General features: G+C 45.4%; 1 protein-coding gene across 1 annotated transcript; it reads right to left on the bottom strand.

Moving 5' to 3' along the window:
* Positions 1–19,612: 19,612 nt before the first annotated feature.
* tmem200ca (transmembrane protein 200C-a) lies at positions 19,613–21,292 on the bottom strand (the record flags this gene model as incomplete). The annotated part of the gene is made up of 1 exon (XM_080543882.1): positions 19,613–21,292. The coding sequence occupies one exon, from the start codon at positions 21,290–21,292 to the stop codon at positions 19,613–19,615; it is 1,680 nt and encodes a 559-aa protein (XP_080400008.1).
* Between the last annotated feature and the right edge of the window lie 742 nt (positions 21,293–22,034).

The following is a 22,034-nucleotide window of genomic DNA, read 5'->3' as shown; positions in this document are numbered from 1 at the left end:
ACACACAGGCACACACACACACACACAGGCACACACACACACACACACACAACCCGCTGAGCTCATCATCTGAGGAAATGTATTGTACAGATGAAGTGTCCAGTGCTAAAAATACAAGTACTTTTCCCATTCACCACAACAAAGTAACTCCTCTGGAAAGGCGTTCTTAATCTGCTCCTTTTTCTTTCTTTTGCGCTGTATTGTATATCACTTTGAGCTGTATTGTTATAAACCTATTATTATTGTTATTGAAACCCACTGTTAGAGAGTCCGCCCTAAAATTGGGAGGTTGTGAGTTCGATCCCCGGCCGAGTCATACGGTACCCGATCCTCCCTGCTTGGCACTAACCACTAAAGGGTTACCAGCGTCATGTCCAAGGGGTGTACTTGTACATCAAGCCACCTCACGCTACGGAAACAAGGGCCGAGAGAGAAGGGCCGAGAGAGAACCATCGGTTCTCAAGGCTACTTACTTACTTACTGTTTCAGTAAGTGAAATTGCTTGTGAAGTGAAGTTCCATTGCTTGGAACAATGATGTCTCAATCACAGACGGACAGGCCTTCTAAAATCAGAGCGAAAGAGAGCTATTGACTCAGACCACCAGATGGTGAACACTCTGCCATCACTGTCAGTATCAATCGAACAAAAGCGCTTTTGAGGGCAAAGACTGCAGGCAACATTCAATGAACTAACATGGTCAATTATGAGTGTTATTACAGTTCAAGTCAATATGCAGCATATCAATCAATCAATCACTAATAACCCTAACCCTAACACAATTTATTTATATAGCACAAGTCATGCATTGAATGCAAGAGGTAGGAGATAGGAAAAAGTAGACATAGTAGGGCTTAATAAAAACCAGGAATAAAACAAAAACACATTAGGAGATAAGAAATAGGGGTAAAAGTGCAAGTTGACAAAGACAGTAAGACACTAGGTAAAAGCCAGGCTAAAAAGTCAAAAGGTGTGTTTTAAGCTTTCTTTAAAAAAATATCCACACTCTCTGCCACCCTCAAGTCCTCCGGCAAGCCGGAATCGGAGGACGGGGCCCATTACAAGGAGCCTGTCCTCCGATGTCTACCTCCACTAGCCTCTACTGATGCAGCACCAGCAGCCACCCCAAGGCCAAGTACCAACAGTGACTGAGGTTCTACCCACTGGAACACTGTGAGTGACTACACACCTCAAGTGGAGTAGAAGCAGAGTGCAGATTAGAACACGGTTTTTTATGGACAGAGTAACCGAAGACTTTAGAAAGCTAACCTTGAGAACGATATAGAAAGTAGAGCTTCAAGCCAACCGAGTCATTTTTTTGTTGAGCAGAGAAATGTAGTGTCTCTGTGGAGCCTCTACTGAGTGTTTGCAGGTCAGCGATGTCAAGCTAGTCGTTAGACTCATTACATTACAGTAGTAGAGTATCGCTTTGGAACAGTATCAAACCAGACCTGGAGGCAGTTATCCCCCTGGGTGCTGTTGAGGCCGAAGCAGACTCTGTTACCAGCGTTTCTTCACAATGTAGTTCGTGCTGACGTTTAAGGCCCAGGGATTAGAGTTGAGATAGGGGAGATGGCATTGCCTGAGGGTTTCACTTGCCCTTCTACCAGGGGTTTTCTATTCTAATCATGGAGAGAGAAGAAATAACTTCTTAATTTCTATTTCAGCTGTATACTGCAGTATTGTCTACTGTCATCTGAATGGAAGATTTAGATTAGAAGACACAAGACCGGCACGTAAGTGGCGTAGCGCACTAAAGCCTGGACCACACCGCAGACGTCAACCTCTGTGTGCGTTTCATTTTGGCGCCCATGTTAACTGGTTAGAGCAGTCACACAGTGCACGTGAGACGCGCGTCTCAAGAGTGTCTCACGCTGGGTGCCAAGGCACACCATCTAGAGATTCGGACTCTGGCCTATTTTTTCTGCAAAAATGTTCTGTTGATAGTCATATTGACATCATACCAGCAACATACACTACGGTTTCAATGTCTAAATCTTAAATATGTCATACATAAAAAAAAAAAAATCAATACTTCCGCTATCTGTTGTTAATAAGTGAAAAAGAAGTGTGGACATTGCAGTTTCAAAAAAATATAAATACAAATAAATTAGAATAATAAATTAGAATAAATTAGAACTCGAGACATGTCTAAACAAGTTTCTCACTCTCTCTCTACTCAACACATAGGTGTCGCTGAGGTAATTCAGTAATTAAGTGCTCTGAAAGAGGGTAAACAAAAAACATTTCACTTTTCGAACCGCTCATTAAGGATGGATGACAGCAGAGACCGAACCCAGAAAAATTTATAATGAAGTGAAATGAAAAATTATATTATTGATGACTCTTATCAAAGGCAAACTCAATGTACAAACATAGGGCTGGCAGTAGCAGCTCCGCAGTTAGTGCCGCAGCAGAAACGCTGGCAGTATGGAAGCCACACACGCAGCCGTATCATCGCAAGGTCCCTGGTTCGATTCCGGCCATCGACATATCCTGCATGTCATCCCCCCTTTCTCTCACCCATCCTTCCTATCAGTCTCTATCCCAATAAAGCAGAAATGCCCTAAAAACATATATGAAAAAAGAAGACGGTCTGGGAGCAGAGCCCAGACCAGGCCAGACTGAGGCGTCTGTTGTCTCCCTACAGTTAATGATGCAGGCGCACTGGGCCAGACTGAGCTTTCAGATCAAATATTTACACTGTGCTTGAGTTGGCTCTTTGACTTTCATAGCACTTAAGCATTCATAATCATCCTATAATTTATGCAATAGCCAAAATCTCTGTTCCCGTGAGGGGGGGGGGGGGGGGGGTATGAGTCATGATCAGCATGCTGATTTATACCATGCTGATTTAGACCTGCAGATCAATCAAAAATATATTTATTTATTTCGTTGATATCGTGCCGCAGATCAAACCTCCTCTGAACATGCGAGATAGAGAGGGAGAGAGCGAGAGAGAGAGAGAGGGAGAGAGAAAGAGAGAGAGGCATGGCTAAAGTGCAGTAGGTGAACTTTTCCTTGAGGCACAGACAGGACAGAGGAATCCGTCTGATATGAATAGGAAGAATCAACAACAACAACAACAACAACAACAACAACAGCACACCGTTGTATCAACAGACATTTCTACAGCCTTTTGACAGCTTAGTGTTTGTATTCATGCTGACATTTATGGCTGTTAATCCCTAGTGGGGGTCTGGATGATTAAAAACAAGGCAAATAGGTTAAAACCCAAATAGCACAGGCTGTCCTTTAGTGACCCTCCCTCTCAGCCTCAGGCTTGCCTTCAGGTCTCTGTCAGAGGGGCTGAGGTCCTTGAACATCCTGGTTATGGTTGTGTTTTACCCTACCTTGTCTCTCATACCGGGCATAAATGGATATAGCGCCTTATTCCAAAGTGCTTAATAATGGCCTCTCATTCACCTATTCACACACACATTCACACACCAATGGCGACAAGCTACCATGCAAGGCGCTGGCCGGCTCATTGGGAGCAATTTGGGGTTCAGTGTCTTGCCCAAGGACATCTCGGCATGTGGTCAGCCGGGGGTTCGAACCACCGATCTGCTGACATTGCAATGATTACATGCCGGCTCTACCTCCTGCGCCTCACTCGCCCCATAAGGTAGGTCAGAGGTCATACCAGGCATCACACGTCGATGTTGCTGAGCAATAACGAGTTGAGCAACTGGAAATCCAACCATGTCCTTAGCAGTATGAGCAAACGGATTAAACCACTGTAATGTTAAATGTCAAACGATATTACTTTACTTAAGGTGATATTGTACTCACCATAGAGGTTCCATCCAGCACATCCATTGCAGATTCCATCCAGAATGAGTCCAGAAAGATATGGGGGGGTGGGGGGAGAAAACATCATAAGTCCATCACTGTAACTGCTGCACCATTCAGTTATAAACGTCAAAGACAGACAGGTCAAATAATGTAGGCTATTCTACGCAAAACGTCTTTGGACAACTGGGCTTAAGTCAGGCTCTCATCCAAACTGAGCCTAGTCTCTAGCGCCAATGTTGTTGCCAGTGGCACGCGCCTGCAGTAAGGCCAGCAATCTGTACACCGTAATTATGGCATCAACATCAACAGTCTCGCCTGCGGTGAGAGTGAAATGCAATATTTTCGATATACTGTAGGCCTGTCGCCCGAGGACGGTGTACCATTGCGGATATTAATACGTCCCCTTCAGGAGAATGGCATTCCTATTTCAAAATGAAACGGAGAGAGAGAGAGAGAGAGAGAGAGAGAGAGAGAGAGAGAGAGAGAGAGAGAGAGAGAGAGAGAGAGAGAGAGAGAGAGAGAATTCATTCATTCCAGATGTTGGCTATAGTCGTCTGTCAGTGTATTAAAAGTAGCAATCTGAGACTTTTACGCGCAAAAATGTAATAACAATTATTGTGGCTAGCCTATGGAAAAACGTTCAGAAAATAATACAATTCTAATGATCTTCAGAAAAACAAATGCACAGAGTAAACACTCGAAACAGTTCTCAAAACAATCAATGTGATACTTCTAAATGAAAAGATTAACTTTTAGGTTTACAATCCCCGCTTTTTAAAAACGTAGCCTCATATTTCATTCGGCTCCTCTGCGATCATAACAAAAAACCCAACAGATGTTACTCTCATTCTCTCCGGTCCTATGCTTGTATGTTCTCGGTCAGCTCGCTGTTATGTTATTCCACTGAGCTCATAATAAACGCGTTTACCTGATAGTTCCTCAAAGCGCGCTCCAGACTCCGCTATAATAATACCGTTATTTCTTCAATGCCCTTGTGTGAGAGGGACTTATAAATCCAGCTCAGGGCAGGTAGGTTCGCGCGCACACCTGCAAGCAGAGAAAAGCACCGAAAGCGTCTGTTGTTTTTCTACAACCGAACCCGCAACCGACCCAGCGCTGTACTCCAACACGCCTGCCTATTGCGCAATTGGTTATCCTTCCATACTAGCCGATCCCAGGAAAAATAAGCCACACCCACAACAGGGAAAACCTCTCTCCATAACAGGATAGGTCCGTTTCCATAGGCTAAGGTTACTGTCAGTTTACAATGTGCTACACATGTGGGCTGGGCTGTCCCTGTCCTGTCCAGGCTCATATCCAGTAGTGATCAGGCAAGAAAGCTGCTACTGTCCCAGCCCTTGTCCCTCCTGTCTACATCTCAGAGTCATGTATGAATGAATGAATGAATGAATAAATGAATGAATGAATGAATGAATGAATGGATGAATGAATGAATGAATGAATGAATGAATGAATGAATGAATGAATGAATGAACGAATGAACGAATGAATGAATGAATGAATGAATGAATGAATGGTCTTTATTGTCATTAATATAGTACAGGTACCATACAACGAAATTTGGGAGGGGGGGCTCCCCTGGTGCTAGGAAAAAAATACTAAAAACAAGAAGGGAAAAGAGCTGGTTTAAATAAATAAAGGCTATATACACTATCCACTATACTATACTATACAAATAAAACACTGTGCTGAACTCTATGCTATGCTATAAATATCCTAACATTTCCTATCTCTGGGTTAGGGTTGATGCACCTATAATACATTTGGGGTATATTAGATTAATTTGTGTCACAGTCGCATGTAGCCATAACTCCAAATCACGCCTCCTTGGGATGCCTGGAGAATTTGGGATTATCCGGTAGGCTATGGTTGGATTGATTTGGGGGGAAAAGCGATGGTAGAATGTGCGTGCAATTTCATTGGATGTTAACAATAACCCTCCCCCCCACATGCGCGTAGAATGGTTGTATGTTCTTATGTGCGTTGTCTTCTTCCACCAGTGAGGACTATTTTGCGAAGAGTTGTTGCCTGTTCGTGAGCTTAGAATGATAAGGTTCTATCTCCGTTTAGGGCAGTTCAGAGATATTGAGCGTCAAAGTTTTTACATTCCATTATGTTTTGTGAGATGGAACCTTCGTATTTTATGAATTACTAACTCAAAAATGTCAACATTTAAAAAATAACACCACACAGGCATTAATAAACACCTAATGGATCAGATTATGTAAAAAACAAAATTTTGACTAAAATGGAGATAGATAACGTCACGTATTCTAGTTTGCACCATTGAAGAAAACATTTTGTGTTTTTTTGGAGCTCCGCCCAAGCAGGTGTTTGATTGGTTAGACGTGTCAGAGGGCGTCACTCATTTCAAACGGGTCCCACCCCCTTGTACTACTTTCGGCTAAACTCTCAACGAGTTTAATCTGAGACCAATCGACCGTCAAGGACGGCACATATCACTTAAAAAAGTGAAGAAGGTGTTCTCTGTGTGTGATATAATAGGTGTCTGATAACAACACAAGTAGTAACCTATACTTGAAACCACACACGTCATCATGCTCCTTTGAAGTGAGCGTCAGAAAGTTCTTATGAATTATTTACATTACATCTGTCACCTGGATTAAATGAACAGCTTTCCTCCTCCACCTTCCATCACACCACAGTGTGGTCTGTATATGATGCTATATTTCACTGTACCCCCCCTCCACATACACACACACACACACACACACACACACACACACACACACACACACACACACACACACACACATACACACACACAATAACATATTTGTTTTATTGTGTGTGAGTATTTCATCAAGACATTTACAGCAGGAGTGATCGCATGTAAATGACGTTGCTACGCTGTTCTGCCAATTAAATCAGCATTGTAACAGAAAGTAAGATTTAGATACTGTATTAATCATGTGTTCGGTTTGCTGTAATAGTCTCCATCAAATTAGCACTGTGTTTCACAGTCTCCAGCCCTCTGGTTCTCATGGTCGCTCTTCAGTATGAAGTGGAACACTGCCTTCATGTGGCGTTATGCGGAAGTGCAGCTGCAAACAGCATTTCACACAGACAATTCTGATGGATGCTTTTGACTCACATGTAGGCCTCCCAATGGGGAAATACACATGGTAGGCTAGCTGGCATATCACAACTGATTTACAACATGTTATCAGTCAAATAACTAAATACAGTGCCCTGCGTAAGTAATGGGACTGCAAAATGTGTTCTTCTGTTGGATGTGAAATCAAACAATTACTATCAGGTTAAAGTATGGATTTTCAGCTTTAATTTGATGGGATGTGTGTGCATATTGATTTCACAATTTAGAAATGACCCAAAAGTAATGGGACAATTGACTTGACGCCAGGTGTTTCTGGTAAGTCTGGTGTGTTCGTTACATCATTTGCACAGGCATAAGAGAGCTGTCAATGTCTAGTATTGATTCTAGGCTTTGTGTTTGTCTTTGGAGAGAAACAACTATCCCAAAGACCAGGAGCACTCTCCAGGAGGTAGGCATGATTGGGTCTAACAGACTACCATCTGCAGAATACGTCAGCAGCCGAACTAAAGAGGATTCACTGCAAGGTGCAAACCACTAGTTATCTTCAAAATGGATTGTCAGGTTACAGTTTGCTAAAAAGTACATACAAAAGCTGGCAGAGGTCTGGAAAAAGACATTGTAGATATTTAAGATGAATATTATCTTGTACCAGAGTACCGGAGGAAAGTCTGGAGAAAAAAACATCTGCTCAAGATTTAATTGTATTTGTTTATATATCGAATTACTTTTGGTGCCCTGAAAAAAGAAAGAAAAACCTGTAAATAAAAGATGACAATCTATACTTCATAGTACTATAACCTCAATTGTTTAATTTCAAATCCCAATGTTTGACGTGTAGAACTAAAAGAAGAAAGAATGCTACACCGTCCCATTACTTACGCAGGGCACTGCGTCACCTGAATGTCATTATTGCATAGCTGACATGCATAACTGAGATGTGTAAAGAAAGAGCAGGGATAATAAATACCTTCACTCAGTGCTATATTTAGAGACATGTCGTCTACTTGCTATAATCTCCACCATCTTGCATTTCCCCACTTCCCTCTGAGCCCCTCTTACTTCTCATCCCAGGCTTAAAAACACCTTCAGCTCAGCTCCTCCAATCAGCCCCAGGAGAATGCACGGCCCGTTGAAGTGTTTAGATAGACCTGCCATGTTGTCTGCCTCGTTCAAAGTCAGAAGTAATACTCACTGGGATGCCTAGCTATCTTCAAGAGAGGAGGAGAGAAACAGTATAGAGAGCTGTGAAAAACCCCAACCCACAAGCTGTTTCACTTGTTTCAATTCTGAATAACCACCTGACCATATGAGATTTACTTCCATGAATTGTACACTGTCATGAATGTGTCATTAAAGCATGCCAGAGAATACCGCTCTATGAAACGGAAAGGAAGTACAGGCGTGATTGGAGGGGAATCACTTATCTATCATGTTGTGGAAGGTTTCATATTCAGACGAAGATTATGGACTGCAACGTTATGATTTTCTCTGAAACACGGCTAAATACCAGCATACTAGACAGCTACGCGAACAGGAAGGGACTTTTTCAGGGCAGACAGAACCATCAGGGACTACAAACCCCAAAATGCAGCCCCCCCCCCCCCCCCCACCAGCACTGCGTCCCTACCCAACAAGCTCAACCACTTCTACGCTCACTTCGACCAGGACAACAAAGAAACAGCCACCAAAGCCGAGCCCCCCCAAGATGACCAGCCCCTCACGCTCTCCACGGACGATGTCTTCCGCACACTGAGCAATGTGGATGTTCGGAAAGCTGCTGGCCCTGACGGCATTCCTGGCTGGGTGCTCAGGACGGGCGCTCCACAGTTGGCCACGGTTCTCATTGGCATTTCCAGCCTATCACTGGCCCAGGTAGTTGTCCCCAAGTGCTTCAAGGCAACAACCATTGTGCCAGTGCCAAAGAACTCTGCTGCAGCGAGTCTGAAGGACTACCACAGTGTTGTACCACAGTGTTGTGCTCACATCAAAAAATGCTTAGAGAAGACGGTCCTGGACCACCTAAAAACTCAGCTTTCCCCCACACTAGACCACCAGCAGTACTCCAACCGGAAAAATAGGTCAACGGAGGACGCCATCTCCATGGCACTTCACTCCACCCTGACCCACCTAGACACAAGCAACACCTACGCAAGGATGCTGTTCATTGATTTCAGCTCAGCATTCAACACCATCTTCCTCTCCGAGCCGGTCACCAAATTCAGAGACCGTGGTATCAGCACCTCTCTCTGCAACTGGATCCTAGAACTCCTAACGAACAGACCCCAGCTTGTCAAGTTGGACAACCACCCCACCTCCACCCTGACCCTGAACATCGGCGTGCCTCAGGGCTGTGTGCTGAGCCCTCTCCCCTACTCCCTCTTCACCTACGACTACGTGCCGATGCTTGGCTCTAACTCCATAATCAAGTGTGCAGATGACACCACAGTGCTAGGCGTGATAAGTAACAACGACGAGTCTGCCTACAGGGAGGAGGTCCAGCATCTGGCAGTGTGGTGTGCTGACAACAACCTGGCCCTCAACACCAGTAAGACCAAGGAGATCATTGTGGACTTCAAGAAAGCTGGGGGCTGCGTACACTCCCCCGTTCTACATCAATGAGATGGAGGTGGAGCGTGTTCCCAGCTTCAAGTTTCTGGGTGTCCATATCTCCGAGGACCTCTCCTGGACCCTCAGCTCCTCTTCATTGGTCAAAAAGGCACAGCAGCGCCTATACTGAGAACTTACTTGAAGAAAGCCCAGCTGTCTCCCAGGATCCAGAACAACTTCTACTTCTGCACCACTGAGAGCATCCTAACCAACTGCATCACAGTGGGATACGGCAACTGCACTGTGTCTGACCGGAAGGCCCCTGCAATGGGTAGCAAAGCCCAGCATATCATTGGCACCAAACTCCCTACCATCAAGTCCCTCCAGGCAGCCCGGCGTCGGAGGAGGGCGGTAAGCATCACAAAGGATACCTCGCAGCCCAGCCACGGCCTGTTTGATCCCCTACCATCTAAGAGACTCAGGAAGTACAGGATCCTCAGATCCCATAGCAGCAGGCTACAGAACAGCTTCTTTCACAGAGCTGTCGCTCTGATAAACAATCCCCCCCTCCACAGATTCCGCTGAACAATTCCCCCCCGCCTCCCCCCACATGGTGTACATTGACAATGACTCCAATTTAGCTTTTGCACTACTGCTGGTTGCACACCCCTGGTCAATGTGATCACTGTTTATCCTTTACATCACTGCTGTTTACAATACGACCTTTGAACAGACCGTATTATTGCACATAAAAGGAGAAAGGCCACTCATCCCTGCAGTCTATTTTTGAACAGGCTACTCTAAGCCTGTCACACTCTATATGTGCATGGATCAAGGACTTCCTGTCCGACCGCCCCCAGAGGGTGCGGGTGGGCTCCCACACCTCCACAGCCCTCAGACTCAGCACTGGGTCCCCCCAGGGCTGCGTGCTAAGTCCCATCCTCTACAACCTCTACACCTACGACTTCACCCCCGTCCACCCCAGCAACTCCATCGTAAAGTTTGCAGACGACACCACCGTGGTGGGCTGCATCTCGGGGGGGGACGAGGCGGCGTACAGGGATGAGGTAGAGCAGCTGAGCAAGCTGTGCAAGGTTAACAACCTGCTGCTAAACCAGTCAAAGACCCAGGAAATCATCGTGGACTTCAGGAGGAAAAAATCTGAGGTCCAGCCCCTGCTCATCGACGGAGGGAGCGTGGAGAGAGTCTCAACCCTCCGATTCCTGGGGGTGCACATACAGGATGACCTGTCCTGGAAGAACAACACAGCAGCCATCATCAAGAAGGCACAACAGCGGCTCTTCTTCCTGAGAGTCCTCAGGAAAGACCACATCGGACAGGAAATGCTGGTGGCCTTCTACCGCTGCGCAGTGGAGAGCATCCTCACCTACTGCATCTGCAACTGGTTCTCCAGCTGCACAGCCGCAGAGAGGAATGCGCTACAGAGAGTCGTGAGAACGGCCCATCACCGGCGCCCCCCTCCCCTCTCTGGAAGAGCTGTACAACACACGCTGCCTCAGGAAGGCCTCCAAGATCTCCAGAGACCCATCCCACCCTGGGTACGAACACTCGGCTGCCCTCGAACAGGCGGTACAGGACCATGTTCGCAAGGACAAACAGACTGAAGCTCAGCTTCTACCCCAGGGCCATCCAGGCCCTGAACACAGCAAAGACCTAGGTTCTGGGCCCTGGACAGTCTGGACGGATTGATGGCAGCTGCTGGATTGAAAATCAGGTGTAGTGCTGAGGCACAAATGTGTAAATTTCAAGCCTGCAAACTGCGACACTTTAAATGAATGTGCAATAACACTATGTGCAATATGAAAACCCTAGGGTACATAAGGTTGCAGAGAATAGGAAATGTTAGAATAGGTATAGCATAGCAAAGAGTACAGCAATAGGTTAGAATAGGTATAGCATATCATAGAGTACAGCACAGTGTTTTATTTGTACAGTATAGCACAGTGGATAGTGTACATAGCCTTTATTTGTGTAAACCAGCTCCTTTCCCTTCTTTTTTTTAAATTTATTTTATTTTATTTTTTAGTTGTTTTTTCTTTCCTAGCACCAGGGGAGCCCCCCCTCCCAAATGTCATTGTTTGGTACCTGTACTATATCAATGACAATAAAGACCATTCATTCATTCATTCATTCATTCATTCATTCATTCATAAGGCAGGCTAATAGAATTCTCACGAATCCCTCTCATGTCCTACATGCAGAGTTTGACCTACTGCCCTCTGGGGGGAGGTTTAGAGTCCCCCACTCTAGATTTAACAGGTTTAAAAATTATTTTATTCCAGTTTCAGTTAAACTTTTAAACAGCACCAGATGAATGTTGGATTGATTTTACTTATCGTTTTACTTCTACTCTTGTCTGAATCAGGATTGCCTTCTGTCTGTGTTTTAACATATTCTATTGTCTGTTGTTCTTTTTTGGCTGCAGTGTGGTGTAAGCCCAAAACACATTTCCCAGTCATGGGACAATAAAGTGACTTTTGACTTTTGACTTTGACTTTGACATTGCACATACCTCTTTGATATAGCCTCTTTTATACGTCTGTACATTACATATTGTACATAAGCTACCTTAACTGTACATGGCTCATAACTGTATATACCTCTAAACTACCGTACATGCCATACTGTATCTATCACTATCATTGTTCTTATATCATGTTCTTATATCACTATTTGCACTTCTGATTAGATGCTAAACTGCATTTCGTTGTCTGGTACTTGTACTCTGCAATGACAATAAAGTTGAATCGAATCAAATCTAATCTAATATCTAAAGCATTAGCTTGATAGACCATAGATACGAAAGCTAATGTTCCTCATTGGTTACTTGTTTGTTCACAAAGTACAGGAAAACAACACAAATAATTGATAATTAAAGTAATGTTCTCCAAACAAGGAGAGGACAGTGGAGGACATGGGACTGAAAACTTATTTCTATGCTGTGGTGAAGACAGCTCCTCTGTTCTATCCCTGACACAAGACTACGGATAATGGCTACAGTAATAGAACTCCCCAAGCTAATGCCTAGGCTTTTGCACAACAGGGCTAACACAGTCATGTGGTGTCCAAGTTTGAAGCCAGTCACTCCCACAGGCAGGCCAACATGTCTGGTTTTGTCCATGCTGAATAGAGACCCAGAGGGTGTATGCACCCCCCCACACTCTCTCTCTCTCTCCTCTCTCTCTCTCTCTCTCTCTCTCTTCTCTCTCTCTCTCTCTCTCTCTCTGTCTCTCTCTGTCTCTCTCTGTCTCTCTCTCTCTCTCTCTCTCTCTCTCTCTCTCTCTCTCTCTCTCTCTCTCTCTCTCTCTCTCTCTCTCTCTCTCTCTCTCTCTCTCTCTCTCTCTCTCTCTCTCTCTCTCTCTCTCTCTCTCTCTCTCTCTCTCTCTCTCTCTCTCTCTCTCTCTCTCTCTCTCTCTCTCTCTCTCTCTCTCTCTCTCTCTCTCTCTCTCTCTCTCTCTCTCTCTCTCTCTCTCTCTCTCTCTCTCTCTCTCTCTCTCTCTCTCTCATGACTCAGACCAGACAGAGCAAGGGACATTTTCGGGGCATTGGGGACAGACTGAGAAGGCAGGCTGACATTTCTCACAAATGTCAGTAAACGACAGTGAAAGGTGGAAGCGAGAGGATCTGCTGCTCTGGAGACTGTGAGGTAGACTCATCCATCAGGAGACCCAGTGTCCTAAAATGTCAGAGAGCTTTGTGAAGCTGTGAGAGAGATGTTATCACCGGTTGTGATCCGTCCTTTGTGAGAAAGACTGTTTTCTTGTGCTGTTTGCGGCGGAAAGGCTAATTGATTGTGCCCTTATCTCTGCTTGAGATCCAGCAATGGGGAAGCATAATAATATAGGCCAGAGGTAAGATGTTTTTCTTCATAACACAGTACGATAATATATAATAACATAATATAATACAGGCATCTCTCATTAGATACACAGATCATAGTATAGATCATTGGTCTCAAAGGTATGTTAATTCTGGTGTGGAACAGAATAGGTTTCAATGCCCAGATCCTTCTATGCTGCAGGGGAGGCTGGTGGGGATAGACAAGGTAGGACAGGCTCATTGTAATGCATGGAATGGAATGAGGAATGGTATCAAACGTGTGTCTATCTCCACCAGCCTCGGCCTGCTATGCTCACATGTTAGCATAGCAACTCCTCCACCTCGGTCCAAAAGGCGCAGTAGCGTCTATACTTCCTGAGGAGGCTGAAAAAAAGCCCAGCTGTCTCCCAGGATTCTGGTCAGTTTGTATTGGCGCACCATCGAGAGCATTCTGACTAACTGCATAACAACGTGGTAATGGCAGCTGCTCTGTCTTTGGCCCGGAAGGCCCTCCAATGGGTGATGAAAACCGCCCAGTACATCACCGGTGCCCAACTCCCTGCCATCGAGGGCCTCGAGGAAAAGCGGTGTCTGCGGAGGGCGTGAGGCATCATTGAAGACACCTCCCACCCCAGTCACGGACTGCTTGCCCTCCTCTTCCCCACACGGGAGGCTGTACAGGAGGCTAGGCTCCCACACCAGCAGGCTCCCAAACAGCTTCTTCCCTGCAGCTGTCAACTGCTGAACTCAAAATCCTGGCGGTAGCCTCCCCCCTAGCCCCCCCGCCCCCCCATACCTACTCCAACTAAACAAGGACAAAACTGAGATAATTGTATTCGGTGCACCTGACATAAGATCGAAAGTCAATGCAAAACTTGATCCTCTCTCTAAACAGGTCAGACCAGGTCTTCAACAGCCACATGAACTCGATAACTAAATCAGCGTACTATCACCTGAAAGACATAACAAGAGTGAGAGGTTTCATGTCCAAACAAGACCTTGAAAAGCTCATCCATGCATTCGTTTCGAGTAGTCTTGAATGGTCTACTAACAGGCCCATCTAAAGGGGCTGTTTTTAAATTGCAGCTCATCCAAAACGCCGCTGCCAGGGTCCTAACAAAAACTAAGAAGTTTGAACACATTACAGCAATCCTGAGATCTCTACTGGCTACCAGTCTCTCAGAAAAATTGAATTCAAAGTACTCCTAATTGTATACAAATCACAAAATGGTCTTGGACCAAAAAATAAATAAATAAATAAAGATCTCCTCCCACCCTATATTCCAGCAAGGCCCCTAAGGTCACCCCACCCAGCCCCTCCACCCCCCAACAGGAGTAACACTGCACACCCCCCCTATACCTCTACCCCCCCACCCAGCTCCCTCCCCCCCCCAACAGGAAGAACATTGCACATTGAACATTCCACACTCAGGACTTCCATTTAGCTTTTGGTCCACTGCTGTTTTGCACACCGTACATATGCCCTTGCCCTTGTACTCTACATATTATACTGTACATAATCTTAGCTGTACATATCACACGGTACATACATCTTTACTGTGCATATCATATTGATATTCATGCTCATATATTGACTTTTTTAATATTCACATTCATTGCATGTATACTGACTTTATATTCATACTCACTGTAATACCGTATACTGTCCCACCATGCACTGTCCATACATTCATGGCTTTTGCACTATACACTACTTGCCTACCTATCTAGTTCGATGCCGAACTACATTTCGTTGTCTTTAGTTTGTACTCTGTCAATGACAATAAAGTTGAATCTAATCTAATCTAATCTAATCTAATCTAATCTAATCTAATCTAATTTAATCTAATCTTTCTGTAGCTGTAAAGCATCCTATGTTATGCTATTCTATTCTGTGCTCTAATGTCGGCTACAGTAGTACAGAAGAATGTGAAGTATTCACCACTAGATGATGCTGAAAGACCCAGTGTTCCAGCTTTGGGTATTTATAGAAGGCAGCCATCCAGCGACAAGCCAGCCAACGCTCCCCCCTTCAGGCAACATGGAGATAGAATGCTTTTCTCCCCAACTGCAGCATGTGACTCACATTCAGATGTCCACATGTGATCCTGCGCTGTGCTGTCACACTGATATGTGTTATGGGTAATGATGGGGTATTATGAGAAGTCAAGGGATGAGTGGGGAGGGAGAGAGAGAGAGAGAGAGAGAGAGAGAGAGAGAGAGAGAGAGAGAGAGAGAGAGATAAAGAGAGAGAGAGAGAGAGGAAGAGAGAGAGAGAGAGAGAGAGAGAGAAAGAGAGAGAGAGAGAGAGAGAGAGAGAGATAAAGAGAGAGAGAGAGAGAGGAAGAGAGAGAGAGAGAGAGAGAGAGAGAGAGAGAGAGAGAGAGAGAGAGAGAGAGAGAGAGAGAGATAAAGAGAGAGAGAGAGGAAGTTAAATTTGTGTTGTTGTTACATAAACAGCATCATGTAGTGTAGTTACATAAGTCTGTTCTTAGTAGAAGCCCCACTTCTTCTATAGCAACTTCAATTTGATGTTTGAAACATAATATTTTTGTCTCACGTTGGGCCCCATGCCTCCTTAGACTGATGTAGAGGTCTACAAAAACAACAACAACAACAACAACAACTGTAGACATCTTATTATTACATTAACGAGTGATTGGATGAAGATTTATTCAGACATGATTCACCCTTTGTGAATTACCGCCACATGCAAACTTTCCTCATACTGTCAACATTTATAACAAGCTTATTTTAGTTTTGGAACCCAAAAATAAGTTTATAATAGCCATTCTATTTTATGACCATGAATTTGTATAACTTCTTAGTGGCCCAGCCAGAATATTGATGTCATTTTAAATGGCTGAGGTCTAATATCTTGTGTCAGGCTCCCTGTCAAAAAGCTCTATGTGGATGCCATCAATCAGTTGTTACAAACTGTATTAAACCCATTCCAAATGGACACACCCCTTCTGTCCTGTTAGCTTACTGAGACTGAGTTTAACATAGAAGAAATGTGTCTTCTTTTATCATTGTCAAATAGGACAATTAATTAGCATAAAGCAGGACATACATGTAGCGTAGCATTGGATTTGGCCTTCAAGTTGGTTTAAATCCCAGTCATCGTTTAGTGCTGGTGTTTCATCCAGGCTCTGTATTATTAATCATTTTCTTAATGACAGCCATCAAGAGAACCAACAGCTCGTTCTCTTAATGAGCAAGAGACCCACCGTGGCAGCTGAAGGGAAAACACAACGAAGAGAAAAAAAAGAAAGTGAGAAAGTTACTGCTTATATAGAAGCAGTCTGCCATTGCAGTCAATGGAGGCTTTACAGTGTTGTTACATAGACATGCTAATCAAACATTCATGAAATACTCCCTGTAGTTCTGAAAATGGGAAGAAAATAGGCTAAAGAAAAACTTTGAGCTGGAAAAAAAGTTGTGTTCTGTGTGATGCTGCATGTCAGGTGGGGGTTGGGTTTGAGTGAGATGTTGAAAGATTCAGACTTCTCTGCACAGAGCGAGAGAGAGAGAGAGAGAGAGAGAGAGAGAGAGAGAGAGAGAGAGAGAGAGAGAGAGAGAGAGAGAGAGAGAGAGAGAGAGAAACCTCCTCACATCTGCTTTGGCAGTGAAAGGTCAGACCTGACTACAGAAAAGAGAGGTTGGAATGTAGCAGTGCAGACCGAATAGATTACCTGTGCGGGCGGAGGAGGGAAGATCAGGCTGATCAAATGGCTTAGTGCACATATCTGTTATATTGTGGAATTTGTGTTGCTCCAGGATTAACTGTGATAAAACGATCACACGTTCATTTATGTACAAAGAGCAAACAGACCTTCAAAGGAAATACTGTGCTGTTAGTGTATAGTATAGTATATATAGTGAAAGTCTGTGTTGGAAAAACATCAGCATATTTTTGTGCATTGAAAGGTACTAGTGAAACATCAACACAGATCATAAACCAACATACTGTATACATGCTCCCTTCCAGTATACGGTACATGCTAACATTCAGTCCCCCCAGGCTAACCAGCAGCTACGTACTTTCCCCAGGCGATCAGGCTCATAAACAAGCCTACTGAGAACAATGACTATCATCCCCAAGCTCACCCCATGTATACAGAGTACCTACCCTTAAGCACACAGTCACTTTACTCCATACTACCTCTTACACCCACGGCCACTGAGTGCAATACTCATGCCATTTCTATTCTTTGTATTTGCTTTTGTACTACTTGTATTGCCCAATTGTCTCTTGTCTTATTTGTCTCTCACAACTATTGTCACTTGTCCAATTGTCTCACTTGTCTTATGGGTTAACTATTGACACTTGCATTATCTTGCCTTATGGCCTTATTTGTCTTAAAACTACCGGCATTTTATTCTCTTGTTGCTGCAATGTTGAGGAACTGAAGCCTAAGAATTGGACGTTCTTCTCTTTTGTATAATAGGATGTAACAATAAGATTGAAACTTGTGGCCTGGGGTGGTCCAGTGGTCTAGCACCACGGTCTACAGTCCACGCATCATTTCGGAATGTGTTTGAATCTGGCCCATGCCCTCTTCTCCTTACTCCCCTGTCTGTTTTCCCTATCTCTATCCAATAAAAATGAAAAGTATGAGTGGGACTGCTGCACTCAGAGGAAAAAATTACATGAAAAAAGAAAAAAAAGAAACTTGAAACTACAAATCAACCATAGTACCACACCAAACACTACTTACTACAGCCTGGCAGCCCACAGAGAGAGGCAATCCAACTCTTGGAAGTGTCTTCATGCTATGAATCTATATAAAGCTGCTGCTCCCCATGAACAGATGGGGAGGACATCACCCTACTAACTCAACCTCCAGGATTCCAAACCCAAAAAAGGGGGGAATGTGTGTTTTTCATTCGCTGGAAAACACTGCTGCTTTATTTAGACCTCAACTCTATCGCTCTCTCACACTTCATCTCTCTCTCTTACACACTCTACCGCTCGTCTCCCACTCTCATCTCATCTCCTCTCCTCTGTGGTCCTCTGTGGCTCGTTTGTTAGACTATGGCATTAACAACGCTTAGGTTGTGGGTTTGATTCCTGCTGGGAATGTAATTGCACTGCAATGTAAGTCGCTCTTGGTTTAAAAGCGTCAGCTAAATGGCATATTATATTCTCTCTTTCTCTCTCTCTCTCTCTCTCTCTCTCTCTCGCTCTCTCTCTCTCTCTCTCTCTCTCTCTCTCTCTCTCTCTCTCTCTATCCACTTGTCTGTTGGGTTGAAAAAAAGCCATGAAATAACTAATAAGGTTGATGGTGTATCAATAACGATCAATAACAGATTGTGCAGATGATGAGACAGCTTCATACATTTATTAGAAGACTGATTGAGTCATGTGACGACAACCATGGAAGCTGATTGGACCATTGGTAACAGGAATATTTGGAACACAATAAGTACTGTACTGCATGTGTGTCAATGACCAAATACTATACACACAAAAACAATCCAGCTGCTTTTGCACAGGATAACATTGATTTTTGATCAGTATTCTTTTCCATGGATGGTTATTTTGTGCTGATGATAACCACTTGTACAGTTAAAAAGTGTACAGTGAATTGTGCTCGTAGGCCTACGTTTGTGTAGCTCTTCATTTCGCTCAGGCAAAAGCTATGGCAAAGATATAGGATTCCTTAACAAGCAAGACAGTTCTAAACAAAAAAACAAAAAAACAAAGACACCTTAGTCTGAGGGTAAGGTGACACATTGTCCATTAGAGAAATACGCAAACATTTGTTTTCCCCACAAGCAAACAGAGTTGATGATGTATTGCTAAGTTTGAACTCAAGTGACAATGCAAGGACATGACAGTATAAAAGACATGCTGTTGAGACAGCAACTCTCAACCTTCAACTACGGTATCAGTAGTCACAGCAGGTGGAGCAGCCACGGTTATAGTTCTACAAATATTATAAACTATTACATTTAGTGGAGCGTACAGCAATTGTACAATTAAAATGTTTAAACTAGGCCCTTTTTTGGTTCATAATATCATCATCTCAATAGATTTCAGCTTTTTGCTCTTTCGCTTCACGGTACTGTCATTATTTCAACCTCCACAAACAAATTCTTTACAAAATTGTATACATACAGTGTTCTCAGTTTATGGCCCACCAAAACACATGTTCTGTTTTTGCTCATGTAACGATAATTGCATTTGTAACCATCCTCGAGAAACTCGAGATCTCAGATTGCAGTATTTTTTTTCCGATCAGCTCTGAAGTGCCTTCTGTCCCCGACCCCTTACTGCACCGTCTTGTTCATTTTGTTCAAGAAAAACAAACTCCACCCCTCCCTCAGATGTCTGTGCTCTCTGCCTCCTCCTCGTCGTCTAACACCGAGTCTGACTGTGAGATCATCAGGAGCTTCTCTTTGTTGGAGTATCGCCTCGATGTCACGTCCTGCTTCCCGGCAGGGCTGCTCTCCTCCTCCTGATGGGCCGATTGTTCCCTCTGACCTCCACACAGAGCTTCCTCTGAGGTCACCTGACTGAAGGTCGCCACCTCCGACGACTCAAACGACTCCCCCCCGAGGTCACCCAGTTTTATGTACCCTCCGCCTCCGCTTGGGCACTCTAGTCTAGGGCAGCTGAGTCTCCTGCAGCGCTGCACCTGCCAGTCTGGAGGGGTGGAGGGGCAGATGCCCAGGTCGATGGAGCGGGAGTAGTCTGTGAGGGCGCTGAGCGACAGGTGGGACCCTGTCACCCTAGGGGGGCCGGGGGGCGAGGAGGGAGGGAGGAGCTGCACTTGGGAGCCCTGCGGCGCCCCCTGTAGGCTGCCACTGCTCTTGTACACCTCCACAGAGTCCTGAGGGAGGAACGCGGCCGACGAGCGCGAGGTTTCCACCTTGGCTTGGGTGGTCGTCTCCGGTCCGTCGGCACCCGTCCAGACACCCACCCCGTCTCCGGGGTCACCCAGCCCGGCCCGGTCCTCCCTGCCCCGGCGCCCCCTCCCCGCCTCGGCCCGGGCCGAGGGTCTGCGCTGGTGCTGGGTGCTCCGCTGGCTGGGCTTGGTCATGGGGAGGGTGAAGGCGTTGACGGAGGAGGTGACGATGGTTCTGGTCTCACCCTGTTTAGGGACCGGAGCCGCCTGCTGTGGGGCACTGCTCTGTTCCTGGTAGATACTGTAGACCGTGTCGGTGAAGGTGGGTTTCTCCAGAGACGATCCCCTCGGCCTGACCGGGGACGGCTGCCTCGAGGACTCCTGGCTACCCCCGCTCTCCTCCGGCCCCTGGCCGGCACCTCCCGAGGGCCAGGAGGTTCTGGCCAGCAGGGCGGCGGTATACGCAGCGCTAGGCTTGATGTCCACACCTCTCGACTGCACGTAGTTGACGAAGCCGTTGAGCGGGGTGCAGTCCTTAGTCCGCAGGCTGTGGATGTCGATCACCGTGGAGTAGATGTCTCTGAGGTTGATTATTTTGGTCTTTTTGTCGCGGTTCTCGTGCAGCACCGCGTTGGCACAAATGAAGAGGAAGATCCCGATTCCCATGATGAGAGGTCCGAACACCTTGAGCTTGTCCGAGTAAAGGTACCGGTCCAAGAACTCTGCCAAGACACCCAAAGGAGGCTCCACCGAGCCGGTTGTGTTTGATTGGTTCATACTAACCAAACCCTCCTCCACGTGAAGCTCACCCTTCCCATTACCGGTCCAGTTCCCCGACTCTGACTCTGACTCTGACCCTGACCCCGTCCTGCCGTAAAGCCTCTGGGTTTTCTGCGGTTCCTGGTACGGTGGACTCTCCTGCGGCCAGTAGCCCAGTATCGCCATGGCTATGCCCACCAGTAGGATGAGCACGCCCACGGCGGCGACCAGGCCGGAGAGGGACAAGAGGTTGAGCTTCCCTTTGACCACCACCATCTCGTTCTTCCTCTTCCTCTTCTTGGCTTTCCTCTTGCGTTTGTTCTCGGCGCGGTTCTTGGAGCGCAGGGAATCCTGCCTCCGGGCGTTGATGCGCAGCAGGCCTCCGGTGGCAATCATAGTGGGAGAAGGACGACACCGATGAGTCACTCACTCATCCTGGGAGAGAGAGAGAGAGAGAGAGAGAGAGAGAGAGACAGAGAGAGAGAGAGAGAGAGAGAGAGAGGGGGGTGATAGACAGAGAGAGAGAGGTGATAGAGAGAGAAAGAGAGAGGGGTGATAAAGAGAGAGAGAGAGAGAGAGAGAGAGAGAGAGAGAGAGAGAGAGAGAGAGAGAGAGAGAGAAAGAGAGAGAGAGGAGGGTGATAGAAAGGGAGAGAGAAAGATAGAGAAAGAGAAATGGAGGGGGGAGGTTGGGGGAAGGTAGGGAGAAACAAGGGAAGAATAAAAGGGTTACATAAAAAGCTTATAGTACAAATCAGTGTTTCCGTTCTATACATTTTGCAGTGGACCATCTGGCATCATGTATGCTACAGTTTAAACATACAGTTTAAATTAATCCTGGTTTAGGCTTAATCCAAGTTTAGTAAATCTAGGTTTAAACTAGGTTTACGATAGGTTTATAGTTTGGTGTAAATCTTGATTTAATCCAGTTTAAAAGTTCATCCACGTTGGTGCATCCCAGCTCTAGAGTTCTCAGCCAGGCTGCAAACGTTGCCACTAATAGTAGTGACTCAAAGAGGCATCTGGTATGAATAAATAGACGCCAATAAATATGTCCTGAAGTTTGTTTTGCAGTCGAGTGTCATTTTATTTCATATTTCCAAATTACTTATTGATATTCACTCCGACTGGCGACCCTT

This window comes from Nansenia antarctica (genome assembly GCF_963989245.1).
Source record: "Nansenia antarctica genome assembly, chromosome: 13".
NCBI lineage: Eukaryota > Metazoa > Chordata > Actinopteri > Argentiniformes > Microstomatidae > Nansenia > Nansenia antarctica.
Note: the sequence above shows the minus strand (reverse complement) of the source record. Positions and strands in the feature narration are given on the sequence as shown.